The following is a 24,552-nucleotide window of genomic DNA, read 5'->3' as shown; positions in this document are numbered from 1 at the left end:
CGACGTTAATGTATATATATTGTTCTGCTGGGGGACTCTTTAACTTCATCACATAACAAAACATTCACTTGTTCATGATAAGTAACAAGTTCTTCCGTAGAAGTTCCTGCTAACATGAACGACACACTTTTGACTGGGCACGCCATTTCGTTTGGTCTGGAAAGTCACGTGATCGTCTACGATTGAAAATGCATATTCAAACACTCTGGATATCGAATTTTTAATCATTAATTTCTTTTGAACTCGGGACTTTTTGGATGTGTAATTAGGGGAAAGTTGATAACTTTTTATAATATATGTACCCTAATTTTCTTTTGTTGATTTACGGACCCTGAAAGATACGGATTATGCGGCTTTAAGTACAACATGTAATGTAAATGACATAAGGGGATACATCAATCTATCCTAATGTTATTTCATAGGAATAGACAAACTCTACCTAATTACACTTTTAAAGGTGGGTTTTTTCTTTCTTTTTTCAAGCTCATGGATTAAACAATCTTAATTCAACGATAAAGCAATATCACATACATGTATAATTTATAACATTATAAAAAAAAGTTCACTCAGAAATAAGAAATTTAATTAAGATAAAAATCAGCATTAAAAAGCCGTGCACATTAAAGTATCGGTTGACGACTAGATGAATACACATTTTATATTGGAACTTAACATAAGTATGACTATCTGATAGCCTAAGACTTTTAATACATAATACAATCACGGAAAATGTTTTACATGTATAATTATATCATGCAATTACAATTTTCTATAGCCATACACTGGGAAGACATTAAATAACACTCTACTCTAGAACTTTAATGAAAGGTGAAGAAGTGAAAGTAGAACTCACGAAATATAAATCCAAGTACATGTACATTTTATATAAAAAAAATTATGTCCAAGATAATTAAAGGGTTTATATCAATATCCTGTTGTAAACTTTAAATGATATATCATATAAAGAACAAGCACATGGATTTATTTACTCAGTTCAGAGTTAAAAACAAACTGTTTCGCTTTTTTAACTATAAACAGGCCGTTTCGCTTTTTTAACTATAAACAGGCCGTACCAAGTTAAGAGGAACGAGGAAATCCGGAGTACCCAGAGAAAATCCTTGTAACTGACCCCGAACTCGCTACCGAAAGACGAAGGGCCAATGATCAACCCCATGCGGTTTTATACCGATCCACATAGATGTTGTAATTTTATATGTATACAAGATCGAGATTATAGGGGGCCACTTGAGACGATAGGAGGAATAAATCTAGCTACCCGACACATACATACTATATTTATTGCCTACTTCGTACACCCGTGTAGAAATCTAACGTCCCGGTATATCAGGAGAGTGCCGCTTAGTGAGGCTGGAGAGCTTTAGTGTGCATATATGGAACCATAGACACGACCGTTCTCAGACCTACAATATCACGGCGACTGTGCCACTTTTTTATTTGGCGTATCATTGAAACATAACGCAAACTTGACAATTAATGGTGACAATGCTAGAGACTCGATATTCCATGGGTTATTATCAAGGTCGTTATATCTAGTAACCCCTGGATTATCGAGGATGTACTAGAAATGGACTGTCCAAACTTAAATAGATCGTGTATGTTGGGATGAAGGGGATCTGGGATGTTGAGGATGGGGTGGTGTTGGTGATGCTATCAGAGATAGGGAGTGGGTGGGGTTATTGTGGGGGATTATATTGGGGTCGATTTTGGCGGGGTTGACGATGGGGAATGCAAAGATGCGGATGTGATTGGAGTTAAAGAGGCTGAAACGCGAGATCCAAATAGCCTTACCTGCAAACCCACATCGACATGGATCGTGTTTATCGAGGTAGTGTTCTAGGGTGTCCCAGCCCCCTCCCACGCGGATCATCACGTGATTCCGGAGGATCTGGAAATAAAATGTTAGATGTCATTAAAAACGGGGAAAAAACACATTATATAAAAGATAATAATGTATCAAAAAATGCTTTTATCACAGGGACATGGCAAGAATTTTCTAACCAGAGTTCAAAATATATGAATTATAGAAGACAAAAGTATGTGTATACAATGTATATAGTATATTGGTCTTGGTTGGAAATTTGTGACAAGTACCTGTGTCTTTTATGCACCCATGGTATATAACAAGAAAGTCGGTAAATCATCCAGTAAAGCATAGCAATCTTCAGAATATACAATGTATATATGTATATGCAACACCCTGTGTCATTTACAAGGTAGGAAACTGATGTGAGATCATAAACAGCCAATGGACACGTGTTTTTATCACCTCAATATTATTTTGATTTCATTGAGTATGGCATCTATACGAATTGTGTATTGTATATGTATAGACCTGCAGAGTTAGCAGTGTACATATGTTACTGATATCATAACATATATATTCTATTATAGCATATATTTATGGTACAGTATATCGAAAATGGATAGCAATCTAAATCGCAAAATTAATAATGAATTTCTGCATCTGGCATGGCAAGTATGTATGTGGTAGCTGTTAGACTCTGGAAACATTTAAATTGTAGGCTGTGAACTCCTATATGTAATTTGTACATGCTGTGTACATAGATAAAAACACATATACATTTATTGGCGGATATTTGGTTCCTTTGAAACAGTCGATGCAGAGAGGTCAACTAAAGTACATATCGATAAATTCTAGATCACCCCCCGTATGTTGAATAGTTTGTAGATAATATCGTTGTACATTTACCTGAGCTAAACAACAGGTGAGCCGCATAGCCATTCAAACAACTACTGACATTAAGATGAAATAGTTTCATGAAGATAAGTTAATATTTATCTATATAAATGAAAATTGAAATATTGATTTTCGAAAAGTGTTATTTTTTGAAGCGTTTGATCTTGATATTTTATTTCTTTTGAATAAACTCCTTTTGTATGTACCTATAAGTTTTGACATACGTGTACATTTAAAGCTGAAGATGCGTCGGAACTTGTTATGGCACATTTAGAGATAAGGGGCGATAACTCGACCCATCGTTATCTCAGAGTCAATACTAGATTTGGCAGGAGGGTAGGTTTTAATGCCACCAGATGGCGAAAGTGATGTCAAATAAGGGGTCAGTCCAGAATTAATGACATGACTGTATTGATCAGCGATAAAAACCCTTCGGAAGTAGAAGATTAAAATGTTCAATACTATGTATACACTGTACTTGTGTCAGTCTACACGTGCTTAGTTCCAAGACAACTAGGGATAGATATCGAGACTTCTAATAGTGACATTAATTCATAACAATTACAAATATTCTTAGGAGTGTAAACTTGCATGATAAATTATCGTCCTTTATAATTTTAGCTAAAGCAATATATGTGTCTATTCGACCTTTTACATTGATATTCTAAAATTGTTAAATTATATATTTTCATTCGTTAGGAATTTAAACTCGATACATTGTAAATTGAAATATACCACGCGTGATGCAGAGTTTAATTTAAATGTATATCTTGTCATCACATTAACCTAAATAGCCTTGAATGCATTTCTAATTAATACCTTCATCAATAATCTAACACCTTAATTCAAGTGCGGATACACAATTCTGTAGCCACGCCCGACCGATTGGAATTCGACGTGAAATTGAAACCTTTACGGTATAAACGTAAACATACTGGGATAGATTGCTATAGTAGTATCACGGTTACATCCAATTCTCCATATATGATAAAGATTGTCCATATAGGAAAGTATAAACATTCTCTATTTTAGGGTTTATCGACACGTGAACACGAAAACCGAGTATATACATTAAGAGAGGAGTGTACAGGGAGATAGCAATTCAAAACAAAAGACTTACCCGGACAAATACCAGGGTTTGGGAGTCCCCGATTTTGTATTTCCCTTCTCCGACTTTTATGATCGGGAACTGGACTGGACACGTACATCTTCCCGCCAGTTCCTGGACCTGAAAGACACCAAACGGAAAACAATATTAATCAATTTTTTCATAAACCAGACAAAAATGAAAAGAAACGCAATAAAAAGGTTTTGAAAAGAAAAAAATCAATAACATAAAATTATAACTTTTCACAAAAGTATTCGAAAATCCCGTTTGTTGCATTTCAAATGTAATGATATCACCGCATATCCGGAAAGTTGCAAATATTTCCAAAGTTTTTATTAAAACAAATTTCGTTTCATCAATTTCCCGAATATATCCGGAATGGAAACAAAGTCTTACACAAATCTGTATGTAACATGATTCTATCACAGAGCATGCATCGTCGCACTCGTCGTTATTTTCGTCGTAGTTAGAATCCATTGCATTTCAAAGTCACAAATAGAAACATAAAACTACCCCACTGTAGTTTTTATCCATGCAGGGTAGGTGCAGTATCAGCAATGAAATTTAATTTGTTAGAATCGGTACGCATGATAAATAATAAGCTGCTTATGATAATAGCACATGTCAAATGAAAGCAAAAATCAATGATTGGAAACCGGTTTTGTTTGTCTTCCAAGGAATGTATCGATATTCTTATGGCCATTTGTAAACGGCAAACAAAGGAGCTTATATATACTACATATGGACGAGCAGACGACACAATAGAACTGTTATTACCACGCGTATATCTGATATAGTCCTAGTGTACATTGTATTCTATTGCTCGTCGATACTGTCACTTAATTTTAAATATTGATTTAAATTTATCATTGTAGGGTCAGCCGGTACCATTATTGTTAAATGAGAGTACATTTAATCATTCTGTTTATATTAGCAGGAGATGTTTCTTGTGTAGGAGCATTGGAGAATACGTTATTAAAGCAATATACAAAATCTAATTCAACATGTTGTAACTGGAATCAGATCTAGCATCGAGCCACCACGTCAAGGGAGGTAAATCCTCTATCCCTAGCGGTGAAGCTACAAATATGTACATACTACATGTAGGTTTTCATTAATATGGCATGAATAGGGTAGTGAACCGGTCATATTCAGGTCAATATTTTAACGTTAATTGATAACCAACAGAATATACAACTACACTTTCATGAGATTAGTGTGAAAGGTCACTTCCAAAAGGACAAAACAATTTAACAACAACATGAACATAAAATTCTGGACCATTTTGTTAGCGTCATTTTTTATGTACTTGGTCCACATATCAGCACCTCACACACCTGTTTTGACCCGTAATTCCTCAGATATTTTATCAATCACGCACAAAGAACAAAGCACGTGCCCTAGGTATTAAGTGGCCCTACTCACGCGAACAGGTATATTAGATATAGACCCTGTAATTACGTACCGCTACCCGACCTACATACATGTACTACACCTGGGAACAAAGGTATCGAACATCAACCAAAGACGGATTGTTTCGTGGAGTATGGAAACAGATACGGAACAAATCTTGTGGAAAGTGAAAGTAGAACTTCTGGTAGATATGTCTGCACAGATACATGTAACGGCTTGTGTCATATCACACTTCATTTCATTTCACAAATTATATTGACAGGATATAATGACCAAAATGATTGAATAACAGACAAGTCATCTCGACACTAAACACTTAAAATTAGTTTGCTATTTCTCTAATGTTCGATGTTCAATAGTCCCCGACTCATGCCTCCGTCTATGTATTTGATTTCGCATAATTTCTACAAGTTTAATGTTGAGCCGAATTTCATTTCCATGATGACTCTAGTACGTTGAATATACAAGCATGTATGTTATTGTTTTGTATGTATCCAAACACGATGTTGTGGAAAAGAGAAATGTACTGGACTGGACTGAATGTAAGTATGGCGTCATGACTAAAAACACGGGTTAATATTCCGTCTGGTTGTAGCTATAGGATAAGGGAAAGTGATTGAATAGAGCCCAAACGCCTTAAATGGTTGATAGGGTCAGATGATACTAGGTATAAAAATGTCATATCTACTGACCGTCAATGGGGTAAGAGGATACTCGGACTAAAACGTGCGATTTGAGATTCTGTTTTATGAGAGGCTGTCGATACACGGCTTCCATCATCTGTGCCGGAGTATACTTATTTCACCAGATTTACCAAAGACAAAGCGTTTCCTTATCTTGTTAACGACACGTACAAGTCACACGCGATCTGCCGCCAGAGGTCAGGCCGACCAATTGATACACCTATATTACTGTTTTTATCACGTTGCCCCACGCGAAGGTTTGGAGAAATTATAAACAGCCTTACATCAAAATTTTCTTTACAAAACAAAGGGCATATGTCTCAAGGGTCCGACACAGGGCTCATATCCCTGATTTCTTGTTGAAATTAAACATTAGCATGCCATTTTTCAAACTGTTTATTGCCCCAACGGAATCAAATGAACTGGCGAAGTAAGGGACAGACACACAAGGGTTTGGAGCAAAAGCCCTTTGCATGTACATGTTGTAGCAGTTTATTATTGAAATCCATGGCAGATAAGAAGCAATGATGGCATCCAAAACTGCATCATTATATGCTAATAGATATTTGTTTTCAAGAGCGTGTAGTCATGCACCAAAATGTGCACACGCACATATACAGATGATGGTGCGAGGACATTCTGATATATCAGAATTACTTCCCTTCGTTTACACCGGCCGGCGAGTCAGAGTTACTGCCCTTTGAAATGAAGGATGGTAACTTATGGAAGGTATATACCGGTATATTGTTCATGTAACTCTAATAGATCAAAATGCTGTAGACATTTATATATAGATAGTGTACTATATATGTCTCTAAATTCTGTGAGGACAGAGATAAGGAAAGCCGATGTTAATTAAACATTTTCAGTATGATAAACAGATAGTATATTTTGTACAAAAAGTGCTTAATACTATTACAGCATATTACAATTATATGTAATATCTCTTTAAAATTATCAATGTTATATGAAACGTTCTCAGATGGTTTTAACTAGCAAAATGCGATTTTTTTTAGAAACATCGCCGGCTTTTCTGAATGTCCATGATACATTTCTACTGCTGCATATCACAGAGCCATTGACAGCTTTTAATTAAATGAGCCAGGGAACAGACAGTCTTTGATGTTCGGCTGGCCATTTTCTTTACTTAACTAGGAAGGCCGGCGTGACAATCAGACATTTGGAATGATTCCGGACATGTGTTTGGGTTGTAAATTAGAACGATCTGTCGTCGTGTTGCTGAAGTACGTGACTACCGCAAATTACTACACCTTTCTGTGTATTGATCTTAAGATCGATAACCAATCAATTGATTGGTTGTCAACATAGGCTGGACCAAGTCAACTAAAGGAAGACTTCGATTCATTTACGACCCAACCGGTCAAACGTCGTCAGGTATATTCCCGATACAAAGGAAATCTTGAAAGCCATTTTAAGGAGGGAGGAAATGTCAACAGAAAATCGATCCAGTTAAGGTTGTTTGGTCAATATCCAGATAAATAATAAATACCTCACTGTCATGAAGTAGTTGTACATGTATTTACTTACATTTGACCCGGATACGTATTGACGACCCGCAAACCGAACGGGTTATACAAATATAGTGTCAACCTCAAAAACGTCGATATTGGTTTTAGAAAGCCTATTAATCGAGTGTTATCAGTCAAACGTCAGGAAGCATCAATAATAAATATCAGGTATTTCTTATAAACAAAATCTACTTAAGTACACTATCGATTCCTTAACAGGGCTAGTTATGTACACTGTCGCCATTGCTGAAAGCTTCTGGATGTAAATACCTCACATGTTATCAATAGCCGAGTACTAATTCGACCGGGATTTTCATAGTATATGTACTTTTATTAATATCAGTGATTATCATAGTGCATGTACTGTAATTAATATCAGTGGGTTTTCATTATAATTATCCCATAAAAACGCATATTATGGATATAATCCCTTCAAACACAGGATATCGACATCCTGCCAACATATATATTATGTCAACAGAACATCACAGTCCTGTGATTCAACTCTCTAAGACAGTTACTGTGCATAAATGACGGCAACAATATCCTGAATGATTTATAACGCAAAACGTTTTATAACAAATCAAAATGGGGAATATTTTTTAAATTTCTTTCGGTTCCTATTCTTCACAAAATGTTTAAAGTGTCAATTTCCAACAAAGCTCGTTTGTTCGTGTTGCACCGCAGTGAAGTTAAAGTACACTGATAATGATTTTAAGGGTTATTTAAACGAGGATCATGTATGGTATTTCTGAACCCAGAGACACCTACAGTTCTGAAGAAAAAGTGATTACCAGATCTTTACTGTCTGACCCTATGGCCTTTAACTTCGTCCTGGCTATAATTATAAAGAAAATTATTTTTGAACATTTTAACTGCCGAACTGTTACCTAGTTTTCGTTTATAGATGAAAAACCACTGGATTTGTGTTTGTGAAACAGCGTGACACATTATAAATATTAGAGCGGAAGTAGGTGGGATTTGTCATATTGTAATAACTGATGATTTTTGATGGCCAGAGAGATAAGTTTAGAAACATAAATACCGATATTTTCAGTTTTTGTTTGTTGGAATACCCAGACACTACTTTAAAAGATTTATTTTTGTGAAATAATTATTAACGATGATAGCTGGTATAAAAACGTTTATGAAGATGATAATTTCTTTCCGATTTAATGAACTTATCGATATATGGTTATTCATTGCATGTGTCATTATTATACTTAAATGTTTGGTCAACTTGACGATATCAAGCCCTTTATGGAATCCATTATATATAGAAAAACTACGCCAAACTTAATACTATAGCGAAATTGAAATTACGCTGTACCACAAACAAGCAAAAGATAGAATTTCCATAATGACATAATGACAGAACAGCATATAAGATGTTTATGAGCTTTTTCGACCCAATTTTTTAACACGATCCGATCCCCTCCCCTCCTCTTTTCTAAGAAAGATATTTAAAAAAGTCGGGATTTCGATCTCAGACGCTGGTTCCGGAAATTATTTTAGAGTGGTGGACAAACAAACACAAAAAAAAAAAAAAAAAAAAAAAAAAAATACGCAACCTACCGACCCTATTTTTTACCAATGTAAGCCTAAACAGACATATGCATTTTTTCGGCCTATATTGTGTTAAACATTAGATGTAGATTTTAGTTTTATTTTCATCTATTAATGTATATTAATATATGAAAATGCGCATAAACCAGTAATTATTTATTGGATCACGTGATATAGAATAGACGCTACTTAATCAAATGGATCTAAAGAACATTGTGCAAGCGTCCGTAAAACATCTATTATGTAACTTCTATATGGTACAAAACATCTCTCTCAGATAAAAATGAAATTGAAACCCATTAAAATACACACTTAAGAAGTTCTGTAAAGAAATGTTATCTTGACTTCAAACTTCAATCATGATAGTTAAATCCATGTATATTTCTATATCCGCTTTGATCCACGAGTTTACTCGGGGATATTACATGCTATGAAATTGATTACGCTGAGTGCGTTAAATTCAAGAACGCTTTGCTTAAAAACATGAGGATTAAGTTCAACACAGAGCACCTCTTGAAGCTATTGAATGTAACAGTCATCTCGGTGCTGTTTAACGAACACATTGATGTCTATCGATTAGAATATATATTTTTATAATTATTGTTCGAGATAAACACACAAATGTAAATGTAGCTCAATATAACTGACTGTGATACACCACTTGATGTAAACAAAACAGAATGTATGATATTAACTTTAAACCGATATTTAGAATACATGGAAGATATCTGGCCATGGATCTTCATTAATTGTTTGGTATAAATCATTTATTTCCAGATACAAGCTCGTTTTATGTTTCGTGGAATGACTCTTGTATATTCCGTCTTTGCATATTACAGAGTTAGTTCCCTTACGGGTAGGTATTTGTTACGTCATATTTTGTGAGCGAAATCCACGTCGTTTCCATCGAAATGTATGACGTTACGCTCGCAAACACGTGACGTCACAATCGATACATACCCGCAAGGGTAGATAACTCTGTAATATGCAAATACAGAATACGTCTGTATGGGGAATTTTGTGTATATTTCCTACGTTTTATCATTGAAGTGTCGGTAGTTTCTTTCAGGGAACTCCGGCTTCCCTCCGCCTCCAAACCATGAACTGTTCTTAACAGAACCTTACTATTAATCAAACGTTATGCCAAATAACATAAACTCAATCAATAGATACATTCAAATCCAATTCTATTTATTTTTCTAACCAATAAGATAATGGTACTCTATGCATGGCGTGATCAAATCGGAATATTCTAATTAAACCTGAAGTTTTCGTAAGGACCACAAAAGGATATTGACACTTAGTCACTACCCACTTCGGGTCATTTCGAAACATCGTGGTATAGGTATTAAGAACTTATCGCAATCGGACAGAATTCGATCAATCGCGTAGAATGACCAGTATTTCATACTTACATGTATATCAATCTGCTTTGATACCACAAACCCCATCTAGATCCCTAGGGAGTGCTCATAAACTTAGATATCCGTTCGACCTAATCCTTGGACATACCATGTCCATATCGATCACATCACATTCCCGACATTCCTCGTTCACCAAAGTTAGCCTCAGTTCAGATATTTTGAAAATTATTGTCAATCGTTGTTCATTTCAAGTAATTCCCAATTATTGTGAATATGGTGAAGCTGAATTCCTTGTAATACTTCAACTTGAACCATTTGTGACGTAATTAATACCACATATTTCGATATTTTTAAAATAAATCCATTTTGAAATTATTCCAATTGATATTCGTAAACATTCTAAGCGAAAAACGTGTGGTCTTCTATTTGCACGTTCCAAAATCAAATGATTTTGTCAGTGTGTATACTAAAATAGGGATTCTTGTCCAGACATATATCAAAATAAATCTTCCGGCTTATTAACTTATCATCGTAATCAAAATGGGGATCAAGTGTTCTACTTAATCTGGTTTAAACAAGTAATAAATAAACGAAAGGGGTAAATCTGTTGTATACTACAAATAGATATAAAAATCGTGTAGATTCTATTTAACATTTGACCATAACAGATAAAACAGCCGCGGGGAAAACACGACACAGAGAGTGTTAAAACCTCGCGATAATCTGGGATTAATGAAACCAGTGTCCGATACACATACCAAAGTTTAGGTCTTCAAAGGATCTCCCAACAAAGTGTTGTACACATATTGTCATGTAGGATTCGAATTAGATTGAATATTTTCTAACTTCAATATTTTATTTTTATCTTAAGTTTTAGTTTTATTACAGATGTAATAATGAAAACATTTGCAAATAATACCTACAAGTAATACAAATCGCCTAATAGATACACATGGTTCGGGATTATTAAATTCATTAACTGACTATTATTTTGAAACAATAGTGTTATTAGCGATCTGATTTATCAGAGTTACGTCCCCTCTTTTTACTCCGTCAGTACTGCCGGAGTGAAACGAAGGGAAGTAACTCCAGAAGGTAGGAAGGAGCAGCTGTTCGGTACGAAGCCATACATATGGAGATGGTGTCAAGCCTACTAGTATATCATACTCTACCGAACACTTTATTACATTTGTGTCATTAAAATCCCAGTATGTTATGGGGAAGGGTGTATAAGTGTTTCAATTTCAAGGCCGCCATCAATTAAAAAGCATACCACAATAGTAACCAAATCTACACTAAGGTCGGCGACCTCGAAACACGAGAGATTTATGGAAGTTTATAACTTTGTTTAGAATCGCACGGACAGCATATTTAAATGTGTTTCACAATAAAACATTATGACTAAGAGTACCCTATAGTAATGATATGACATTTAGATTGTATTCGATATGGGGACTTCAGATTATAGACTTTTTGATCTCAATAGCATTACTGAAATCCATCTGGCGGATAAGGACAATCATGTCTGCATTTGTCAATCAATTATAATAGGGACAGAATGGCTCCCTGACGGATGCCAGAGGTCCAATATTGATTGCGTGTGCAGAGTGTTATGTAACAATTGATGCCGTCAAATAAGTCATGTGGATAGTATCTAGTTTTCAAAAATTCAAATGAATCATTACAATTTGATACATATGTTGTTTATGCTCTCAAATTTAATGTAATGATTTATTCAAAAATACAATTTGTTTCGGGTGGACAATATTGATACCAGAGTGAAATATAAGTAAAATTGGATATCTATCTAAAAACCACAACATATGATGGTAAAACTAGGCAGATTAATTTACATATTTCTATTTTAATTTCTATATACACTGTATATACTTCATAATTATAAGGTATTCAAAACATACCAGAAATCACGTATAATGACAATTTGTTAGCATAAATATATACATAAAGATAAAATCCACAATGAAGGAACACTTTTACTTAATATTATCATGTTACTCTACCTCCATAATTTAACAAACGTAATGACCGATTTGACTGAAGGGCCTTTAAAGTTTGAACTGTATCTTTAATTTAGTGATTGACAGGAGTTTAATGAAATCTTCAAGTGTTTACCTATATAGGACAGTGACGACAGTGATCGATAGTAAGGGTTGTTGTTCGTGGACTTAGTGACAATCTACCACCAGGTGGCGCCTGTCATCATCACCAGGTGGCGCCTGTTATCAATCATGTCAAGTTTAAGCACGATGAAATAAAATATATGAATACCATGCCATGCATATCTCAAAAATTATTTAGAAATTTAATTCTAAATGTGGCAATAAAAATGTCGATCAGTTTAAATCAACAGCAAATAACCCGAATGTTCAATGAACCCATTCAGTGGTAACCTATGTCAGGCCTAGAGGATCAAAATTCCTATAGTGCAATTTTCGTAATGTTTGGAAATATCAAATGTCAGACTTGATAAATTAGTGCAACGCTAACATAATTCACTCTCCGATAGTCTCTGGTATATCGACTTATATCTAAATGCACCAGGTTCAAGAAAGTGACATCTGTGCTCATCAATTTAACTTGACCTCGATTGACACCATGAATGCAAACAGAGGATGCTTATTTCAGATGACCTGCCCTGAAATAGATTCTTGGTCTACAGATAGTATAGATAGCATAGATGTATCGGTGATATCGGCACACAATGGTAGGTCATTCTGTGTGTCAGTGGCTATGCATGGTTGACAAAGGACAAAGTATCATAAAATAGAGCGTTTTAGACTATTTCCTTTTACCTTTTGTTATTTAGGAAAACAATTCAAGAACAATGCGCAATGCTTTGTCAGTAAACCTATTGTTAGGATTTGTCTGAAACATTCCCATGACCTAAATATATATCATAATAAACATTTTATGATCCGGATTAGTCAAGCATAACTGTATTTAGTATTAGTTTATACTATATACTGTATATAAATATACACATATAGAAAAATCCTAATTAAAATCATATGAATATAACTGCCTTTGCTTTGTCACTTTTTGTCTGCAACACAACATATACTATGTAGTTTTGGGGCTAATGTATAGTGTATATAATGTTTATATGTTGCTGGCTCCGGGTGACTTCAAACGAGTAAATACATTATTTAAGATGTTTGACTTAAAGGTTTATCATTTTAGGTGTCTTTGATATTTTTGCAATTTCACATGTCTGCAACCAGATATACATGAACCTTAAAGTTGACTTCAAGCACGCCACCTTGAAGCCCTCGTGTACTAATGAATGGAAACAAGACACGAAAACCCTAGATTCTCCTAAAACTGTTTACGATACATAAGCACTGGAAACCGAAACGAAGCATCTTTTAATTAGCCTAGACCATCTTTTTCGTTCTAATGAAATAGACAATATTCGTTTCTAAAAAAATATGATATACTTTCTGGCCCTATTTCTCAACGTTCCTTTGTTTAATGAAAAGCATTTCCTTAAAAGTAAGTTTCGCTATTGGGAAGCATTTACAGAACTTAGGAAATATAAGCTACGGAAGGGACCCGTTACCATTGCAATGTTTTCAGATGAATAATTCGAATAATTTCAAGCAAAATCTCAGCGATATCGATGAAACAAGGTTCGTCATATAGTAATATTAGGTTGCTCGTTTGGAATGCATCATGAGGCAAAACTGAAAATTAGGATTCATTATCTTTATTCAGTTTTACTCCTTTTATGACTATATGCTGAACTGGTATCCGCCTGGTTACAGAGGTCCTAAAATGTTTTGTGATGTTCACACACGTGCCAACAAAAGCTTTGACATCTTCAAACAAAGATGGACCTTTCTGATACAGATAGAGTCATTCGTTATTTCTAAATTATGAAATTCGAGTCACCTTGCCCTGGTATTTTAATAAATAACTGAAGCGTGTGAATGTATCTTATTTACAATTTGTTTGAAACCTGAATCACACTCATTGTCCACAAGAAAAATCAGCTTCCTGGCGATAAGAAGAAAAACCTGTTTTCAAGCTAAATTGTACCATTGAATTCACCTAGACTGGAAACCGACGCGGTGACCCGTTCATTAAGTTACCACAGAATACGGCGACTCGTTAACTGTCGCACATTGTTGACAGACGTAGGTAGTTATTTACTGTTCAAACAATACAGAAAATACAAATAAAAGTCAGCGGGAGAGATCACTGTATATTTTGTAGGTGTTGCACCACCATTTTGGCGTGTGAATTACTAACCGTGAGATCGAGCTCGTCAGACATTTGAAGGTGGAGGTGACAACATCAAAGGTGATTCCAGCAGAAATAAGACAATATTAAGTGTAACTAAAGTTAATGCCGCTGTAACAGTCAATTAGTATTTTCGTTGTAGTAGATTGTACTTTGAAATGACGTTTGCTGATACATAAATAATAAAATTAGGTATAAACGAATGTCTTTGCATTGGTTGGTTTTACTCTAAAAAACACGCATATTGTAATCGTAGTAATTATACTTCGTGTCATAACAATTTAATCATTTTGGGAATTTGTTCCAGAGACTTGTCAAGAATCCTCTTAAAAGATGACACCACAAAACTGGATGATTCATATACGCTCAGACTTCTATATTCCACAAAATCATTATATACTACAACGCGATCCAATATATATTTATTGTGAACTTATTATCTATTAGTGCATATGACAATCAGATCCTTAATATTTAGCTAGTTTCAATTAATTGAGAATAAAAACAATTGATGACATTTCGCCATTACGATATGATTTATAACTTGCGCTTGGCATATTTGGCCAGGCCATAATATTTTTAATAATCATTATATTGGACAGGATGATCTTATCATGTCCTTTATTTCCAATGTTTCATTAACTAAAAGCATACTATATTATCGGGCACTCGATCTACGTATGTGATTAATAATACCGATTCAGCATCAAACTAATGATTCGCAAAATTAGTGGTATGTTACCTATTAATTGTCTCCCTTTGGTTATAACAGTTATCTCCCTTTCAGTGAACTCGAATTGGGAAGGCCGTAAAAGAGAAATAAATTAACAGTATCGGTTCGTATTTAAGTGAAATAGTGAATTCTCGAGTAGTTAATCCTCATCGGAATTAATGTAGCAATACAAACACAGATTAAATCTTCATCATCTATTAATGTATCATGTATGCGAGGGAAAGCAGTTTCTGTCAATGCCAGAACGCTATACACATGTATAGACACACTGTTGCCTGTAAAACATTTCATATGTGGCTAAAGACACTTTTAACCTTCCCCATTTAGTTCAAGGTCAATTTTAAATTGTACTTCAAATCATATAGGAAATAATATAAGACATGTTTTATGTATTCGTTTTAATCTAAACTTGGGTTTTGTATTTTGTCATTATAGTGACCAGGCTGTACATTCTTCAGTGAGATAACACCATAAAATGGGCAAGACATTTTATATGGAGATAGAACACGGACATACCACAGTCTGTCAAAAGTACGCACTCATCACACGGACATACCACAGTCTGTCAAAAGTACGCACTTTTCACATGGACATACCACAGTCTGTCAAAAGTACGCACTTTTCACATGGACATACCACAGTCTGTCAAAAGTACGCACTCATCACACGGACATACCACAGTCTGTCAAAAGTACGCACTTTTCACATGGACATACCACAGTCTGTCAAAAGTACGCACTCATCACAAGGACATACCACAGTCTGTCAAAAGTACGCACTCATCACACGGACATACCACAGTCTGTCAAAAGTACGCACTTATCACATGGACATACCACAGTCTGTCAAAAGTACGCACTTTTCACATGGACATATCACAGTCTGTCAAAAATACGCACTCATCACACGGACATACCACAGTCTGTCAAAAGTACGCACTTATCACATGGACATACCACAGTCTGTCAAAAGTACGCACTTTTCACATGGACATACCACAGTCTGTCAAAAGTACGCACTCATCACATGGACATACCACAGTCTGTCAAAAGTACGCACTCATCACACGGACATACCACAGTCTGTCAAAAGTACGCACTCATCACACGGACATACCACAGTCTGTCAAAAGTACGCACTTATCACATGGACATACCACAGTCTGTCAAAAGTACGCACTTTTCACATGGACATACCACAGTCTGTCAAAAGTACGCACTCATCACATGGACATACCACAGTCTGTCAAAAGTACGCACTCATCACATGGACATACCACAGTCTGTCAAAAGTACGCACTTATCACATGGACATACCACAGTCTGTCAAAAGTACGCACTTATCACATGGACATAGCACAGTCACCTAAAGTACGCACTCATACCTAAAGTACGCACTCACACATGGACATACCACAGTCTGTAAAAGTACGCACTCATCACATGGACATACCAAAGTCTCTCAAACGTACGCACTTATCACATGGACATATCACAGTCTGTCAAAAGTACGCACTTATCACATGGACAACGGGTGGCTTATAGGGAAGACCTTCCTTATTTAAATGATCCTAACTGTTAATAGGGCGATATCACTGTTTCTAAAGCAGTCAAGTGTAATTCGCATCATATATGGAATCAATCTAGATCGTCTTCACGCCATATTGTTAATTTGAAGTTTTAAAAACTGGCTTGTATACTAAAAACATATGAATATTGATCAACATTAAGAATGCATACCTATGTTAAACATCGATATCTTAACGACTCGTTATCCGTGGCCTATCTGTCAAGGACTGTAAAAACAGTCTGGATTTAGTGAGAGATTATCATAAAATCAATAAAGCAGTGGAATAAAAATGTAAATAACAATCCTAGCTCTGAATAATATTTAAAACATTACTGAGAATTTGGTATCTACCCAAAAGTTTCATGGCTAATATAACAGATACGAGACGGTGGAAGTTGTGCCAAAACGGTGGCTGATATCCCCCGATCACTGTATATATAATTAGCCTCGTATATGCTATAAGTCTCTTACACGAGGAGATTTTATTCAAGGAGGGAGCTTTTAATTTAACGGTAGACTATATACATGATATATTCACAAGTCGTGTCGACATCTCTGTACACAAACTTATTGGTAACGGGTCAAAAACCCTAACTTAGTTAACGACACGCTATATATCAATACTATAGATACGTGAATGATAACGACTGTAATTTAGGTTTTATTCGCCATTTTGTCGTAAATGCGCTCTAGTATAAGAAGTTATTAAAATTCAACAGTAAAATTTGAGATATTATCTGACCCATGGTGTTGCTAACAGTCGACAAGTCGAACGTTAGAATGAAAGAAGTAAAACATTAGTCAGTACCTAAATTGAATCATCCATCTTATTACCATAAAGACACATTTTGTAACATTTAAAGCAGATACCATCTAAAGTATATAAAAAAAGAGGAAATGAATCTCTGAACCTAATGGAATTCATTCCTGGTATACAAAAGCAACGCCATTGACTTTCAATCATTGCTGTGAAGTGATTCGAGTGTGAGACATCGAGTTAAGAAAGCGAGGACAATAGGTTAAATAACAGGATGGATGGCTGGTTAGATTGATGTCCCGTTAATAGCCATGTTAATGTTGTATGTGAAGTACGTGGGTGTTATTTTGGGAGCCTGCAGTATGTTCGTGTTGTGCGTCCTTGTTATAGTTAGAATGAAAATGGTTTAAACTGCAACAAGAAAAATGAAGATAGCAAAACGTAAAATACGTAAACAGCGGGAGAGAAATAAGGAATATGAAGGGCAATATATGGCATTGTAATTATTTTGACGTTGGAATGAAGATGGGGAGGAGATAAATTATTTGGTAATGTTGATATGGTGAAGCTGACTTAACAGCGGGGTGTTCCATGCTAAACGCATCATACCTAAGTGATTTAAGATACTATTAAGATATTATGATATGGTTTCTCCTCATAAAACACCATGTAGTATTACACTAATATTTCGGGATTAAGTGTTGCCATTTTTATGACGAACATATCATTTATTCGGCGTCAAAATCTAAACAGTGTAATTTTTGGATAATAATACTATCATCATCCATTACATAAATAGATACATTAATACAAACTGTACTTAAATCAAGCTGTGATGATATTGACATAAAATAACATGTTTAATTATTAACAACATCAGCGGCCCTTCAACGATCTCGCATTACACGAAAGTATAATGGAAAATCTTGTCGCTTGTGTATCCAATAATAAATCAGGAAAACCAATGTTACGTTAACACCCGGACTGTTTTTATGTTGTTCAACAAGATTACATCGTAATTAATGTCCCCACAGAGATGAATAACTCTCATACTCAATATAGACAGGCTATTATAGACTTACATGACAAGTGGAGGCTGTTTCAGAGGTAAACTGTCTTTTATCTGGTATAAACATGAACATTCAATTCCCATTGAGCCTGTTGAATAAGTGGAAACATCAATCACGTCTCCGTCTGGTTATCACAAACAAAACACCATTAAACATATCATATATCATTATACACTGCGGGATTCATTCACATTTCTTTTTTATTTGTTTCATTTGTATATATCAGTTCAAGGAAAGGATTATAGTATGTCTGTATATTTGCCTCTCTGTGCACGATAACTATGAAAATAAACTACACTTAAACCTTTGATTGTACTTAAAAAACAACATGTACGTTGATATTTCTACATCTTCCTTGATTGATGTTAATCTTTTTAAGCATAATTGACGCATCGACGCGTAAAAGGTATATCAGATAAATCCATAATTGCATTCATACATGCATGGATTGGCAAAATTCTCCTTTGAATCAAAGCATAATGTTGTTGTGATGTTCATTTCACGTTTAAAAAACGTTATATATATTAGTCTGTCTAGGATACAAAAACAAACCTCCTTATTGGGATTCAGCTTTATCATTTCGATATTCATTTTTCTTATTCAGTTGTTGTATGAAAAATTTCTATATTGCTTTCCCTCGTATATTACAAATATTTGTTTACAAAAATGCTTATTTTATTACTTTTTCTTTCAAACCGAATCGATGGATAATACCATTTAATGTTAATGTACATTTTAAAGCAACAGGATGTTTGGCATTCAAGACGCTCTATCGTCGATTTTAGTTTTATTTAGCCACCGTCTAATAAACAAACTTGATATTTAAATTTCCAGAATGAACATATCTCCACGCTAAATGATAGCACACTCATAAACACAGTGATATGTTTACAGTTTGTGATGAAATCGGACCACAAAATGTGGGGTATCTTTTCGATCTTGCCAGAGGTGTTCCACATACACTACCACAAATCTAAATATACATTTCCAACCACATGTTAGGCTGGTACATAAAACTCTGTTATGACAATCTCAATTCGCACCAAACGAAAACATTGGGTTTTTATAGTGACGCTTCTGTACATTTTTGTGGTCAAACAACTGACGAACGAAGCAGAGAATGAGATACTTCAAAGGCGATTACATGAAAAAAATGAAATAATTGAACAATATTGGAATGATATAGACATGAAAGTATTTTCTTTGCATATCTCGCGATACATGATAATAAACCATTTAAATCATACAGATAAACACATGTCAAATTGCACAAACATTTGTCTAGGCCTACAGTTTTGAGAAATTGAAAATAACCATTCAACTATTTTCTATAATTTAAAACAAATAAATATTATTAATTAGAGTTATCGTCCTTTGGGACTCTTATGACACGTTAGTATCGACCCAGTAAGAACCACATCGTCTTTACTTCCTCTAATTTGTTGGAAGTCTTAAAGACCTCTGGCGTGCTCTTCCCCGGTTGCTGGTTCAAATAAAACCGCACATTTGACCATCCTTGAAATTAAGAAAACACACAAATGATTCACTAAAATGTTTTGTTAGCATATTTCATACTCTTCGTAACGTTTTATGAAAGTAGCATCCTCCAGTCAAACAAACTTTCAATTACTAGTAAAAGGCATGACAATCTAGCTATCTCTGCCTTTTGTGGATTACCACATATTCAATATAGCAACAGTAATTAAGGTTCATTGCGTAAGGTTGCTGTGTCTACCAATTTCAACATTTTGTTCAGTAAGCTGCCCATGCTTTCGGTATGGATGTCCAGACAAAAATACCATCTGGAATTTGCAGCTAAACATTCCACAAACAACATTTTGGTTAATTAGGCTTAACTTAGCCTGGACCTTCTTAGTGAGACGGTCTGTAGCCTAGCCTAGGGAGTCAGAGGTAACAGGCTGGGACATACGGTCAGACAGCAATTAAAATTCCAATATTTCAATCTTCAAATCCGTTAAAACTACATAGAATCATTGAGGTAAGTTAAATATCACAACTAGATATTCGAGCTTAATAATGAAAATCTAAACCTTATTGTTCCATTTCTGTTGACAAAGTTGGTATTGCTAATGGTACACAAAGTAATGCATCAAGATAACTACAATTATCTCCCAAAGTACATGTGACTAGCAACTCTTGGCTAAAATATCGGTATCCGATCCGCTTTGGTTGTTTCACGTAAAATATATTTCCAACTCAATCGCTACACTATCAGGTTTCATCCACAAAAATGTTGATGATACTGATTGCCGGAAATAGTAATCTTTTATTTACGAACGAGATTTGCACATTTGTGATAGTGATTTCAGAGGCCGTATAATGAAAATATCTTTCAGAAGTTAATTTTGCTCATAATTGCTCTAAATGTACTGAATTTAACACATAAACGAAAGGTTATTCGGTCTCGAATGAAGTAAATGTGTCAAAACTGTAGCAATATTCTAAACGTTATCTTACAGCTGTTGATACATTGACTCAGAGTTCATGGAGCTTCAAAAAGATTAAATAAATTGACTCAGAGTCTACAAAGCTTCAAAAAGACTTTTGAAGTTCGTTTTGCATGCTTTCTCGGGCATCATAAGTTTTATAGTAAGGTAAACCGAAATCAGTGAATATCTGGAGGTAGAACATTCCATGATAGTAAGTCATTCGTGTTATCTCGGACTGTCTATACAGTGACCTCGTCAAATCTCACCGACAGAGGGCGTGATCTACTTCATTCACACACGTGTAGTGGGATGCACGTGAAATTTATCATTTTTCTGTCGGACTGCGTTATAGTGATGCATGTAAACTGTCACACAGGGACGGAGATACGTCTGTCATCCCACTTAGTAAACCTACATGCACGCGAGCTCCACCCGCAGTAATGCTAATGTTTTGATAGTTCATAAGAAACAGGCATTGTCTTCTGTTGCGAATTGTTATCGACCGATAATAAGGTATAATTGTTGTTAATATTTTGACTCTAAATTAAGCATTGTTCAACTATTTTTGAATAAACAAAACAAAGTCTATCAACCGACAATCATTCACGGGTTGCTAATCAAAATTAGTCACAACTAATCATGTTTTATATAAAACACTTCTCAAATGCTACATGTAGTTGAATTGATAGTTATGATACGGAACTAGTCTCTTAAAATAAAGTAAAACGGTTTTTAATGTCCCTTGCCCCTCCTGATGATGGAGAGTAACTTGATAATGTGGAACATGTGAAATATTTCAAATTATGTTTATCTTAGTCAATAATCAGATGATGGAATCTCCCTTCCTCCGTCATATTTCAATTTAAAGTTGGCATGATCTCTTTGTATTTTTAATATTTTTTTCTGAATATCCCAAGATTTAATTTAACTCTCACAAAATTTCACCTGCTTTCATCCATGGTAAAGGACGTTTTTGCCCATTGGTTAACGACTTTGTATAGTCTGTGATGTCGATGTCAAGAAGCGATTTGTCGGACGTTAAGGATAACAACACAGTATGTTAGCCACATTTCACGCTCAGACGCATCGCAGATTTATATATCAAATGTTTATCCTGGTTAGTCAGCGCGCGCTTACATTCTGAACGGCTGTGACGTAATGAATGATATCCCAGAAATAAATCAAAAGATTGTATGTCTACTAAGTAATGCTTCCTTACGCCATCTGTCGGGAGAGTGTAATTACCGATAAAGGCATTTACAGACACGAGACAACTGGGAAGATACAACATTTCACGCTCAGACGCATCGCAGATTTATATATCAAATGTTTATCCTGGTTAGTCAGCGCGCGCTTACATTCTGAACGGCTGTGACGTAATGAATGATATCCCAGAAATAAATCAAAAGATTGTATGTCTACTAAGTAATGCTTCCTTACGCCATCTGTCGGGAGAGTGTAATTACAGATAAAGGCTTTTACAGACACGAGACAACTGGGAAGATACAAGATAGACTAGCTGGAAAAAATAGTTTATAAAAAGTGAGTGCAAGGCGAAAGGCAGTTTGTTTTTATAGGACAAGATTTATGGAGATATTGCCGAGCATGCTTGTTCCAGCTGTTCTTCGATCAAATGCTTCTACGACTGTTAGCATCAGTCATGTTACTTAATGCTACTGTGAGATAATAATGACAGCATGTATTGCACTTATTGGATCCTTAACAAGAAAAAAATCATCGGGCTGCATTTTGATGTCAAACCATATGTTTTAGGATTTGAGGATAAATCTTATTTTTGATTATTAATGCATGGAACTCATGCAAAACCAATACAATAAAACTTAGCAGCACTATAGTTTCTCAATGAAATGAATCGCTCGATTCTGCAGAAGATTAATACTTTCATATCAAAGAATATGGCAGCATGTCGAAAGGGCAAAGGCATATTGACGTTGCTTGTTGAACAACAGCAATTCCTTTTAGATATCAATACTTTTCATATGGAAACGAATTGATGAAACTGGACTACAATATGTCCTGGACCCTTTAGAAAATAACATTTTTGTTATTTTGTTGTATGTTATCTTACTACCATTTGGACTATGCATGCATTGTTACATAATGGAATTATAAGCTAACGTTGTGTTCCAAAACAGAATTATATACGATATAACACTAAAACAAAACAAAACAAAAGTAACATTTATAACCAAGATAAGACATTCCTATGTAACGACAAGATCTATGGAGAACAAAATATACAGAATAAAAATTCTTGATATGAAAATTAACAGATGTCGAACATAAATCATGTTCGTCTGTAGGAATGTTACACCAGGTAATCCATATAACCAACACATGTAGCTTTGTTTCTGGTTCAAATGGCTACTGCTTTACATGTGATGAATACCAGAGATCATAACGATTTTGATTCTACTATTCCCTATAGATATACTGACGATACCCAGACGGCCTGACTGACAGCTGTCTAGGCGAATTATCAAAATATTTTGAATTTCATGCTCGATACATCATGTAGTATAAGTAGCGAGTGTATATATGGGAAGTGATATGCTGTATAAAATATCGGATACATTATCAGAAGCGAGTATTATATCTATGGAGTGATATGCTATATAAAATGTAATATTCACATATCCACCACCTGCTAAACTTACAAGGAGACCCTGTGCGGTGGGTATTTACAAGTATAAAAACACTTCAGTCCTTGCCCTACACATCAGCACCTTTATGTATATCTACCATATATAAACATATCGTCGATATCGTAGGGGGGCACAGTGGTTAGTATCAGCGGTTTTCGTGAAGTCTGCCTTAGCTGGATGACATCAACATTCTGGACTGATTTCGGCACGCTAACTGGGGGTATATATGATCCTAATTTAATGTTTGTTTAACATATGCAGATGCTAATCTTTCATTTACAACAAATTGATGAATAAATAAAATAAATCAAGAACACTATTGATTCAATGTCGAGTACCAAGGCACGTAATTTTGTTTCTAATCCAAATGGCTATATCGTTAAATACATGTAAATCGCGGTCATCACTTTTTTCTATACATTAATTAAATTATGTCTAATACCAAGTCTACTAAAGGCAAAGAAATATAAATACCGATCAATGCAGATGATATGACCTAAAGTGTGTATATAATATTGTATTTGGAATAATGATTAAGACTTTGTTATATAGAAAAAAATGGGTTACATTTCTGCAAATCCAGATAAGTCTACAAACACTACTTCTCGACAGTATCTTCATGCCTTGTGAAGACTTCCACAAGAGCCTTATCTCCTATAGCC

The 24,552-nt window shown here is 35.0% G+C and overlaps 1 protein-coding gene across 2 annotated transcripts in view; it reads right to left on the bottom strand.

The window, feature by feature from the left end:
• LOC138331890 (uncharacterized) overlaps nucleotides 1-24,552 on the bottom strand; it is an 87,130-nt gene that overhangs the window by 29,590 nt on the left and 32,988 nt on the right. For both annotated transcript variants that reach the window (XM_069279746.1, XM_069279747.1), the window contains exons 2-3: nucleotides 3,840-3,947; nucleotides 1,810-1,906 (exon numbers count right to left, since the gene is read on the bottom strand). In XM_069279746.1, coding sequence (XP_069135847.1) covers nucleotides 1,810-1,906; nucleotides 3,840-3,947 — 205 coding nt within the window. The remainder of the gene's footprint in view (nucleotides 1-1,809; nucleotides 1,907-3,839; nucleotides 3,948-24,552) is intronic.

Source organism: Argopecten irradians, chromosome 9, assembly GCF_041381155.1.
Source record: "Argopecten irradians isolate NY chromosome 9, Ai_NY, whole genome shotgun sequence".
Lineage (NCBI taxonomy): Eukaryota > Metazoa > Mollusca > Bivalvia > Pectinida > Pectinidae > Argopecten > Argopecten irradians.
The sequence above is the reverse complement of the archived record's forward strand: the minus strand, read 5'-3'. Positions and strand labels throughout refer to the sequence as shown.